This window comes from Chenopodium album, chromosome 13 (genome assembly GCF_948465745.1).
Source record: "Chenopodium album chromosome 13, dcCheAlbu1.1, whole genome shotgun sequence".
Classification (NCBI taxonomy): Eukaryota; Viridiplantae; Streptophyta; class Magnoliopsida; order Caryophyllales; family Amaranthaceae; genus Chenopodium; species Chenopodium album.
Genome location: NC_137846.1, coordinates 12,741,474 through 12,753,787, shown reverse-complemented (window position 1 = coordinate 12,753,787; position 12,314 = coordinate 12,741,474). Strand labels below are relative to the sequence as shown.

The 12,314-nt window shown below is 39.0% G+C and overlaps 1 protein-coding gene across 1 annotated transcript; it reads left to right on the top strand.

Moving 5' to 3' along the window:
* The first annotated feature begins 1,763 nt into the window (after positions 1 to 1,763).
* Positions 1,764 to 7,231, top strand: LOC145576343 (protein PALE CRESS, chloroplastic-like). The gene is made up of 7 exons (XM_081634115.1): positions 1,764 to 2,031; positions 2,133 to 2,215; positions 3,007 to 3,201; positions 4,329 to 4,415; positions 4,994 to 5,044; positions 5,808 to 5,987; positions 6,685 to 7,231. Exons 1-7 carry the CDS (start codon positions 1,908 to 1,910, stop codon positions 6,916 to 6,918), a joined length of 954 nt encoding a protein of 317 aa, XP_081490241.1. The 5' UTR covers positions 1,764 to 1,907; the 3' UTR covers positions 6,919 to 7,231.
* The last annotated feature ends 5,083 nt before the right edge of the window (positions 7,232 to 12,314 follow it).

Here is a 12,314-nt window from a genome sequence, read left to right as displayed (position 1 = left end):
GCAAATGATACGTTAACCATAATAGGTGAATTTTAATGCTCCATAATTAGATGTTCAATTATAAATAATTAAATGTTTATTTACAATCATTAAAAAATATTGTTCATTTATAAAATAGTACATGTTCAATCACGGTGTATAAAAGTTTTCCAATAATTTTTCCTATTCAATTTTCGTAAATCACGAATACATGACTGTTGCAAAAATCAATAATATTCAATTATTATCAAATTGGACCTAATAACAATCATTTAAAATACAAAAACAACAAATAATGCAAAATTAACATCCTACATTGCCAATAAGAACAGCGATAACAAATATAATTGAATAGGAAAAATATAACTAAATTCAAATCAATAAAAGCGAAAAAATTGCAATCAAATTAAAAATCACAAATACATAAATCAATTGGATAGAAGAAATTGCAATCAAACTGTAGATTAAAACTAGATAAATATCAAAATAAAAATACAGAGTAGAGTAATAAGAAAATGGAGTAAATAAATTTATAAAACTCACTCCATGGAATTGAGCTAGAAATCTCCATGGAAGAAGAGAGAGAAAATTTAAAAAAAAAATGGAGAGAGAAGATGAAATCAGTGAAAACAAGGAGAGAGAAAATGAAATTTGTGAAAAAGAGGAGAAAGAAAATGAAGCAATTTGGGTTTGTAAAAATATTTACATACTTGCTTGATTGGAAAGTAATGAAAGAAAGGAAAAAAAGGGAAAACAAAACTCATGCAAAAGGTGTCACTAGATGATGAAATTGACGTTCCTAAAAAAAAAAAAGATGATGAAATTGACGTAGTATAGAAGGGGGGGTGTAGGGGAAGCTGCATACACTAGAGTGTAGGGAAAATTTTGTTCACGAGCACGCCAGCGGCATGGCACGACACAATGACCGAGGAGTGGGCCCTGGGCCGTGTTGTGAACACGATTTCGAAAATTTGGCACGGGCACGACACGAACCCGTGGGCGGCATGGTACTTGGACCGCGAGCAAGGCCCGTCAGCACGACACATGGCACGACCAAGCACGGCATGTGGCACGTCGGGCACGGCACGTCCCGTGCAAAACGACTACTCATTCTCTGCTTCAAATAAATTAATAATAAAAATAACATAAATAATAAAGAACTATAATAATAAAAAGAACAATAATAACATTATAACAATAAAATAACATACACATAAATTAATAAAATTATTTAAATAATGTATCCATTTTAAAAGTTGTTCAAAAAAATATATCGATATTAAATAAAAATAAACATGGAAGGCATCGGCATGGCACGCCAGACACGTAGGCCGTGATGTGCCATGGGCTAGGGTGTGCAAAATGGTGGCCCAGCACGGCACGGACCGTCAAAATGCAGGCACGACACGACACGAGCCACCACTAGGCACGATGCCCAATTCTAAAGACAAACAAGAATAATAACAATATTTTTATTTATTTTTTCGACAGGATAGTAACAATATTTTAATCAATCTTACCTGGCTGATAAATTTACCCGACCTTACGTAGCAAAATAACTAGCGTGTGCACTTTAGTTTTTACTCAAACTGAGTAACTTGGATTTTTGGCAAACCGCACCAAACTGTTATAATGCGGTTTAGTTTAGTCCGATTTGACACGTAATACATATTGATTTGATTTGGTAAAATATCAAACTGTATTTTTACAATTTGGTTTTGGATTAAGAACCAAACCGACCCGTAAACACCCCTACTAGTCCTCTCTCGCTGCCAAATTAATCAAACTTTCAATTCTGGTTCAAAAATTTTCCAATAAAAAACATAAAAACATAATGATAATTACTCAATTCTTGAAAATACAGAATTTGGGCATTTCACAGTTACACTGAAAAAAGACCTCCATTTGAGGTTCTGAACCCAGCAACCATGGAAGCAAGAGGGCGTCAACTAACACACCTATTTTTCTCACCCCATCAAATTACACGCTTTGCTACTCCACCCACTTTCATTAATCTGTCTCCTCTTTTTAACCAACAATTTTCTGCTTCTGGTCAGTAATTTACTCCTGCTAATTCTTCTTCTTCTTTTGTTTTTTATTTTTATTTCCCAATTTCTATTGATAATTGTTCTTCATTTTCCCAATTTAAACAGGAATTTTGAGGTGGACTAAGAGCAAAGAGGACCAAGATTTGCAAGAATTACCCCCAGGTTTATCTCCAGAATTTTATGATGATGTATGTTCTTTTAAAATTTATTTTTTCATTGGTTTTTTTTTTATTACTTATAATTATCTTTATTTGCTTCTGGGTTTTAATTACTTTATTTATCTGGGTGTTAATTATTTTGTTTCATTTTGTTTGTGCTGCCAAAATTGTATTCATTTTGCTGAAGATTAGTTTGAATTAGCAAACAATATTTTTTAAGTGGCCAGGATAATCTAACTCAGGAAGTGTTTTTTTTGGGCATAGAATGGTACATAAGTTCTGTGGTTGCTCAATAATATTTTAGACAGTTGTGGATAATCGGATAGATGAGAATTGACATATTTGTGTCATGTAAACTATCGTAATGTAGTTGTAAGTTTGTAACGCGAGTGTGATTGAGAAATTAAAGATGGCAATACAGAAAAAGTTGTCTTCAGAATTCAGAAACCTGTACTTTTGTGCTCTTAAGTTGCATAAGAACAACTGCAAATGTCTAAAGTCTATTTCAATATTTTATACGGTGAAAGTCAGCATCGAAATTGTAACAAGAATGTGAAATGTTATGGTTGTAGTACAATTGTTCTTCTGTGATGTCGTAGCTCTTGAGAGTTGAGACGGACATTTATTTCAAATTTTCAGCACTGCTGCACTTGTTTGTTTTGAAAATGTTGTAAACTGATGTATTTTAGATATGCAAGTTTTTCCTTATAACTACTTATCTAATATGGAAATAAAAGGCTAGTTGTGAACAAAGACTGGCTAAGATTGTAGTTACTTAATATTTTTTTTTTTCTGAATAAGCTGACATTGTCTTATAACAGGATTGGCAGGCAGAACAGCGTGAAAAGACCAGAGAACTTAATCGGAAACGCCTAGAAGAGGACCTAGAGGAGGAAAAGAAGGTCCAAGAGTACCGTGAAATTGGTGCACGTCTGAAAGGTTTTCCAGATGAAGATGTTAGGAAAGCAAGAAAATTGGTATCGAGCTTTATTAGGGCTGAAGAAGAAGTAGAACAGGTAACACATCAATTTGATTTCAGAAGCTCTATGTTTCCATGCAGAATTCATCATGAGCGTATCTCTTAGCTTGAACAGAACCAACCTATAGAATCGATATGTCAAAGCTGTTTGCTACCTGCATGTTATTATGAAGAATCAGAAAGTTACCTTTTAAAGAAGGAAGCCTAAACTGAGAGTGGTCGTCCTTATAGGCTATCTTCTTCCTTCACAAAATCTAATAGAGTGCATCCTTTTCGAAAGGTACCCATGATCTTAACAACTCAGTCCAGTATCTTGAGTACATCTTTCATATAGAGAAATAAGATTGTTGAACCACTTATTCTATTACCCAAATCTCAGAAAGCTTTATATAATATCATAGGCAGTCATAGCTAAATTTTCTAAATACCTTTTTGCTCCATTTTCCCACATCGTCTCAACTCTTTATCGAATAGTAGAGAAGTTTTATCTTTATACACCTTATATATTGCTGGATTCTTAGAATTTAAAAATCAATATGTCTAATGCGCTCCATTAATTAAAGTGGGAAGTTAGTGCTGGAAATTTGAGTTGTGTATCTTAAGCATTGGTTCTAGCTTCTTCATGCCTCCCTACCATCCCTGGTACAATACTGCTCTGTGCTAAAAAAAAAAAAAAAAAAAAAAAAAAAAGCTGAAAACCACTTGTTCTAAGGTCATGTCAACTTTATTTTATTGCTCACAGTTTTATAACCTACCAAACTGATGAATTAATAGCTTGGCAGGCTGCTTCAAAAGTAAAATAGTATCTTCAAGTTTTGAGAAACCTTACTAACTCGTGAACTTTTGTATGCCTTTATTTAGGTGGTCTGTTTTGAAAGTATTGTATTGAATTTGAGGTGTGCTAATTGTCACCCTAAACCTTCTCCTACATGATATGCTAATTTAAAGATTACTTGTATCCAATAAATAAACTTCTCTGAGAACTTGTTGGGATAATGGGTGAGCTAAAACTGTTTGTTTCCACATACCAATTTTTCTGGAGCTGCTTCCGGGAGTAAAACATGTCTTGAACCTGCAAAATTGAATCACCCTACAGCTGTACTGATCTTCAAGGATCAAAATCTATAAGTTTTGGAGCATTTTTGATGTGTTTCTGTTTTGTAGAAAATTGAAGAAGCTGCAGAGAGAGGGGAGCTTGACGAACTTGTTCTAATGGTCATCTGGAATCGACTTGATCTTGCTAGAAGAGATGTATGTTTTTTATATGCCTTCTTTCATATTAGAATAGAACAGGTGTTCGTCTGCATTTAAGTTGTTGGTTGCTTATGTTGGTTATATTAGCGTTCTGTAGTTAAGTCTACTTTATAGAGCAACTTGCTTCTGTCCTCTGGTTTCTGTGTTCATGTTATGTTCTCTCCAATCACATATTTGACATATATTTTGTGTAATTTTAAGGAAGATGATGTATGTTCATCACAGAAAGGAGAATTTAATGGTATAATGACATTGTTCGTTTCAAAATCACTGCAAGACAGTCGATTCCCACAACACTGCAATCTTGGAAAGGATAAATATTAACTTATTAAGTGTTAATAATTGAACAAACTAAAAATCTAATGAAACAATTACTCAAAAGAAAAAAAAAAAAAAAAAGATAAATAACTCAGGAAATTTATTCAACCATTAATTTTAGCTGCACCTCAAAGAAATCAATCACATGGAGAATCAAATTTCCTGCTGAGATTTTGTTGTCAATCTTGCTTATGTCTTGGCCTCTGTATCTCCTCTGGTTTTTTATCTTGCTGAGATCTATTCACATCTTTGTACAGGATGAGAAAGATGCAATCAGAAGTTTGGATCTCCTGTACAGAAGGGTTGAGGTATGTATGCTTTGTCCTTGTTATATTTGTAAGGAACCCTTGTGATTGATCTAAGACATATAGCAGTCATTTTTGTAATATCCAGATGCAGTTTACAAACACATGGAACTATGGAAGTATTGCAACCTGGTGAAAAAGTGCACAAAATTTTATCATCTAATTGCAGCTAAACCCATTTCATGAGTTAGTCAAGGGACTCCGGAGAACAGCTTCTGACTTTGTTGTCAATTTCCTTGTTTGCTTTTAAAGTGAACGTCAACATAGAACAAAACAATATAAAGAAAGCAGACATCTTTTAGAATATAGAATTAAGTGTGATAGAAGCTCATTACCGTACCCATTTCAGTCCATATTTGCTGTTGTTGCCCAAAACGCTCTTAAAATTTAGAAAAATTTAAGCAGAAATGTAGAGCTCACACTGGGGAAGGGACATCAATATAACATTGACAAGTTGAAACTTAAAGAGTCCTTAGGGGCCTTCAAATGAGTAACTAATCTAGAAGGGCTGAAAAATTGCAACATAATTTTACTAAAATAAATTAGTATTTGTAATATTTATGTTCTTCCCACCCTATCTTCCTTATTCCACACCTTTTAGTATACACAACCTTTACTATGTAAATAGGGGCAACCTATCTCACACCTTTTAGTATACACAACCTTTATTTTTGAAAAAGGGAGTATTTCTCATGTGTATTAAATGAGACCCTTTGTTATCCATGCCAAGATTATTTAATTATTGCATGTCTTAATCAAAATTTAGACTGAGATATTGAAACGAGAGGCTTCGGCTGCCATGAGACTGCTCAACGACCTTTTGAATATGCATGATGGGTTTGATGATGAAGGCTGGCTAAAGGAATGCAAGAAGCTTATGATTGAGACATTCCCGCGGGAGGATCCTTTCAGCATCATTGTTCCTGCAGGATTCAACTTAGATAAGGTACAATTACCATTTTGTGTGATTACAATGCCCAATTTTTTTTTTTAGTTGTTGGGGAGTGGGGGAAGAGAGAGAGAGAGAGAGGGAGGGAGGGGGGGGGGGGGGGGGGGAGGGGTTCAAAGCTAGTGAGCATTGGCTGCTCAAGTCAACTGTAGTCGTATTTTGCATGCATTCTGATTTCTGGCTGATAGCTTGACCTTTTTTTCTTCCAATTTAGACTATGATGTTTATCTTCTAGCTGCTTTCCATTTAGTGGCTATACCATTAATCATTCAATTGTTCAATCTTGGCGCACTTAAATTTCCCTTTGAAATTTACTTCTGATATACCTAGTAATCAAATTTACTAGTCTTAAATTTGTTGTTTGACATCAAAGGACCAGCATGAGTTTTACACTTGTACCGCATCAACCTATGAATGTAGTGCTTAAAATCTATTGTTTCCATTGATTAAGGTGAAAAAAAAGTTGCAAATTCCATCATTGTTATCAAAGTGAAATTTAGGTCAGATTTACAGTCATGTATTACTGATTGTTCATCTCATTAATAAATAAAGAAAGCTGAATTGGTTGGTGATAGTGAACTATCGACTTTAAATTGGGAAATTGCTGCTAGAAAATGGACCTTTTTTTTTAATATCTGTTGTGGTAATTGTTAATATATGCAGCCGATTCTGATAAACTAATTGGCTAATCCAGCATCAAGGTCCATTATATCCTCCATTGGAGACCGACGAGGTTCTTCTAAGGGTTGATTTCGTGAGAGAAGTTGATGCATTACTGCAAGAGGTGAGAGCTGGACAGCAGGAACTACAGACAACGCAAGGCCTTGACCCAGACTCTGTTGCAGCTCGGTTAAAACACCAAGAGAAACAACGAGCTATTCGCCAAGTTGAATTGCTACTAGATCTTGCTATCAACTTGCAATGGTAATGGCCTTTCTGAAGGGCAGAAAGCGTAGTACAGTTACATGACATGGCTTGAAACGACAAAAAATGTAGTGTAGTACTGTGCTTGACAGTTTCCACAGTATGTTGCGCGCCATACTCTTGGTAGAACTGGCTGAAATCCTTATGGGGAAGAAAGAAAAATCATTCTTACACGACTATAGTGAGATGTAGCTACCACTGTGCAACTGATTCTTCTGTCTGCTAAGTTATGCAAGAATTTGTAAATCAGACGATATCTAGCTAGAATATTTTGAGGAAATTTGCCCCACGTAATATTGCAATGAAATTTTTTCTCAGTGTAAGCTACTTTGAAAAATTAGAGCATTTATTTTAAAACTGATGGAGTAAGAGTTAATTGAGTTTAGATAAGTTCGATCTACTAAGGGTCAATTAAGATATACTAAGCCATTAAAGTACATAAGTATATTTGTTACAGAGTAATAGCTAATAATACCCTCTGATGTCTAATAAGTTTAAATTGGTTTAAATACGTTCAGACACGTTGAGCTTTTTTCAAGTCGGAGTTGTAGCCCCATATCCAAACACACATACATGATACATTCAACAAAAACTCCAGCTAGCTTAAAGTTGACCAAAACACAATAATAATTGTAGCCAAATTGTCTTAATTTACATATCACAGCATGTGTGGTGTAGTATGTTGTCATTTTGTATATCTACCTTATTAATTAACCCAACCCAGAACTAAACTTTAACAACATCGACTCCTTCAATCTCATCTAACTATATTGAATATAATTTCCACATATCCTATTGTTTTTCCTTTTGAATATACATGCTACTACGTAAATCTAAAGAGGGACAATGTCGTAATGACGAAACTGAGTACGACAATTAGGACAAGAGATATTGTTGGCCGTTATCAACCAAGAAAGAAAACCATCCATGTGAAATTTGTGACTGTATGGGATAATACCGACAACCTAGCTATTTGGCCGATAACCGACTTAATGTTACTAATTAGTCAGCAATTAGCAAAACCAGCTTAGCATCCACAATGGCCGGTTTCTCGGCCACGTGGAGAGCAGCTTAAAACCACGCAGGCACCTGCCACCTTTAAGGTCGGTGCGCCACCTATAAGGACTTATGGCACCTGCTTGGTTATTCCCCAATATATACCCAGCCACATTTTCATAATTGAGGTACAATCTCTCTCTCTCTCTACACCTTTTCTCTCTCTTCAAACCTTCCTCCTCAGATTACTAACTTTAGCATCGGAGCGGTTATTCTTGGATAACCCCCGGGCTAGATTATCTGTGCTGACTGTGCAGGCATCAAATTGGACGGTAAACCTTTACCAACCCCAAGACATCTCGGTATCGGAGCTCACCCGGAACAATTGGCGCTAGAAGGAGGGGTGAGTAATAACTTCTATCGTCCAAAAAAGACCTCCCGCAGTCATGGAAGGAAATACCGAAACTGCACCCATCCCAGAATCAGAAAACCGGAATTTTGATAGCGGCATCTTAGCCACTGACGGCAACAAGGCCGTAAACACCATACCAGAAATAACGGTGGAGGACGAAACCCACCTTCTTCATAAGGACACTGTAAACGTACCGCTAACACCGGAAAGAACTCAGGCACCATTCCCGGATCCTTTGGGAGAGTTCACTCCAGAAGAGTTAGAGATAACGGCCAAAGTCATGCAAGCAATGTCCCGTAAAAGGAAAGAGGCCGAGGCTGCGGCCACGAAGGAACCACAGAGAAGGCCGGCAGTGCCCGTAATCATCAACCTCGAAGATCAGTTCAATCAGGCCGAGCAGCAGCCTCAGCCACGACCACCACCACCACCGCGTGAAACGGTGATGCCCTCTGAGCGACAGGTCACGAGAACTATGCAAAGGGGGGAATCAGAATCATACCGGCACGAGGCCAGCAGCGGGCCGCCAAGGCATCTAGCCAGGGCTATCATCCGACCAAGGACATCTCCCTTTACGCAAGAGGTCCTTGATCAGCAAATGGAAAAAATAAAAATGCTGGCATGCACCTATGACGGCAAAGGTGATCCAAAGAGGTATATAGCGGCCTTTGAAAGCCATATGCTGTTATATACCGACACCGATGCTGTGTGGTGCAAAGTTTTTCCTACAACATTGGTGGGGGCTGCCTCAGATTGGTTCACTAATCTCCCGCCCAGATCCATCGACTATTTTGAGACCCTTGTCGAGATGTTCACAAGCCAATATGTGAGCAACAGTGCAAGACAGAGAACCTTAGGGGAACTCATGTCTATCAGGCAAAGAAGGGACGAATCACTGAGAGATTTCGTTCGGCGTTTCAATAATGAAACTAATACCATTCCAAAATTACAGCAAGAGATAGCCGTCATGGCCTTGATGAGTGGCTTGGTCGACAGTGATTTTAAGAGATACATGGCACAGAAATCTTTCCCCAACCCGGGGATAGCATTTAGCAAAGCTCATGAATACATCAAGAGCGAAGAACTTCTGAAAGCAGGCAACCAGGCGACCCCGGCAGAACCATCTCGGCGACAAAACACATATGTATCAGCAGAAACCCCGGTGGAAGGGATTAGAAGGCAGAACCCGCAGAAAGCAAATAGACCTGCCAGAGGCCTGGGACGATACAATAATTATACCCAACTGAACACACCAAGGGCCGCTATTTATTCAATAAATTAGCACAAGGAAGATTGGACTCGGCCAGCACCAATGATAACGAAGGGCCGAGACATAAAGAAATACTGCATGTTCCACAAGGATGTCGGCCATTACACTGAGGAGTGTATCCAGTTGAAAGAAAACATTGAAGACCTTATTAGAAAGGGACACCTTTCCCAATACCGGTCTCAGGGAGGAACAAGCCGACAGCCCGCACCATTGGCCCGACAAACAGAATATCGGAAGCAAGGAGACCCATCAATACAAGATGATACCTACCGTTCAGGTCACGCTGATTCTTACCGGCAAGGTACTACGATTCTTGGACGTAAAATAACCATAGAGGTAATTACCGGAGGGCCCGTGCATGGGGGTTCCGTTAGCGGTGCAAAGAAAAGTTTGTCGGAGTTCAAACACGTGGTGAATGCTTTAGGAGTGGACGAACGACCTCGGCCCGCGACGATGCCATGTGTATCATTCTCTGAGGATGATGCAAAGGGTATAGTTTTTCCTCATGACAACCCGTTAGTGTTGATATTAGCAATTAATGGGTGCGACGTTAAGCGCGCGTTGGTAGACGGGGGCAGCTCAGCAAACATTTTATTCGCAAGAGTGTTTGATGCAATGATGATAGGCCGAAAGTACTTGACGCCGGTGTCATACCCGGTTATCGGTTTTAACGGGTCAACGGTCAGACCCGAAGGAAGCATAATATTACAAGTCAGAATCGGGGAAGGGTCGATGGCACGGGACGTGATGACGGAATTCCTGATTGTAGACGTACCGTCAACATACAACGTTATTGTTGGTAGACCATTAATTCATGATGTGCAAGCAGTGGTATCGACATATCACCTCACGATGGTTTATGTGTCTAATATCGGCAAAACAGAGCGCATCCGAGGCAGCCAGACGATGGCAAGAGAATGCTATGTGTCGGCATTAAAGCAACCTTGCCGACAAAGTTCAACGAACTTGCACAATCAGAAAAGGGAACGATCCCCTTCTACCCAAGATTTAGCAATGTCGAATTTTGACACAAGGCCCATAACCGTCCCAAGACCGCTGCCGGGAGGAGAAACTATTGATATTGAATTGCAGCCCGGGGTTGCGAATCGTACAGTGAAGATTGGATCCGATATGGATAGCGATATGCAATGCCACTTGATTGAACTCCTGAGGGAGAATGCTGATGTTTTCGCATTCTCGGCCGATGAAATGCCAGGTATTCACCCTGATATAATGGTGCATAGGTTGAATGTTGATAGGCGAGCCAGACCGGTACGACAGAAGAAAAGAAACTTCTCAACAGAAAAAATCGAAGCGATACAAGCAGAAGTGAACAAGTTGTTAGCGGCAGGTTTCATAGAGCCATGCACATATCCAGAATGGTTAGCCAATGTCGTAATGGTTAGAAAGCCGTCAGGAAAGTGGAGAATGTGCGTTGATTTTACGAATTTGAACAAGGCTTGCCCAAAAGACTGCTATCCACTTTCGAGAATAGATCGACTGGTTGACTCCACGTTAGGCCATGCACTTTTAAGTTTTATGGATGCCTTTTCCGGATACCACCAAGTCAGCCTCTATCAGCTAGATCGAAACAAAGCGGCATTCATCACAGATGCTGGAGTTTATTGCTATAAGGCCATGCCTTTTGGGCTAAGGAATGCGGGAGCAACATACCAAAAACTGGTAGATAAGGTCTTTGCAGACCAAAAAGGAAGAAATGTCGAAGTTTATGTAGATGACTCCATCGTAAAAAGTCGTTTAGCTGCAGATCATATTAAAGACTTAAAGGAGACATTTGACACTCTTCGACGGTATCGAATGAAACTAAATCCCGAGAAGTGTGTGTTCGGAGTAAAATCGGGAAAATTCTTAGGCTTCATGGTTAGCGAAAGAGGAATAGACGCTAATCCCGATAAAATTGAAGCTATCCTCAGCCTTCCGCAACCGAGATCGATTAAAGACATACAAAAGTTAACGGGCTGAATGGCGGCGTTAACAAGATTCATCAGCAAATCAGCCGACAAGGCCCTGCCGTTCTTCGTAGTTCTACGTCAAAACAAGACTTTTGTTTGGGGACCAGAGCAGGTCAAAGCATTAGAAGCAGTTAAGAATCATCTACGATCATTACCAACAATAGCAAGGCCAGAAACGGGGGAAACACTACAACTTTACATCTCGGCGTCCCCAAAAACAGTAGCGGCAGTGCTATTAGTGGAACGCAAGAAAACACAGATGCCTATATATTTTGTAAGCCATGTGTTAAATGCTGCAGAACGACGATACCCCCTGGTAGAAAAAACCGCATATGCAGTCGTAATAGCGGTAAGAAAACTGCGACCATACTTTGACGCACATGCCATTGAGATCTTAACAAATCAACCGTTAGAGAAATCCCTTCAAAAGATGGAAACCTCTGGCCATCTGCTGAAATGGGCGATTGAGTTGTCGGAGTATATGCTGATTTATAAGCCACGGGTGTCGATCAAGGCCCAGGCCTTATCCGATTTCATAGTCGAAACCTCTTACACTGAAGAGGACGATGAGGTCGGCATATGGAAAGTATCAGTTGACGGCTCTTCGGCCGCAACAGGATCCGGGGCTGGTATTATCCTGACTTCTCCACAAGGAGATGTATTCGAGTATGCAATAATATTCATGTTTAAGGCATCTAATAACGAAGCCGAGTACGAAGCGGCACTGGCCGGGGTCCAGTTATGCATAGCGG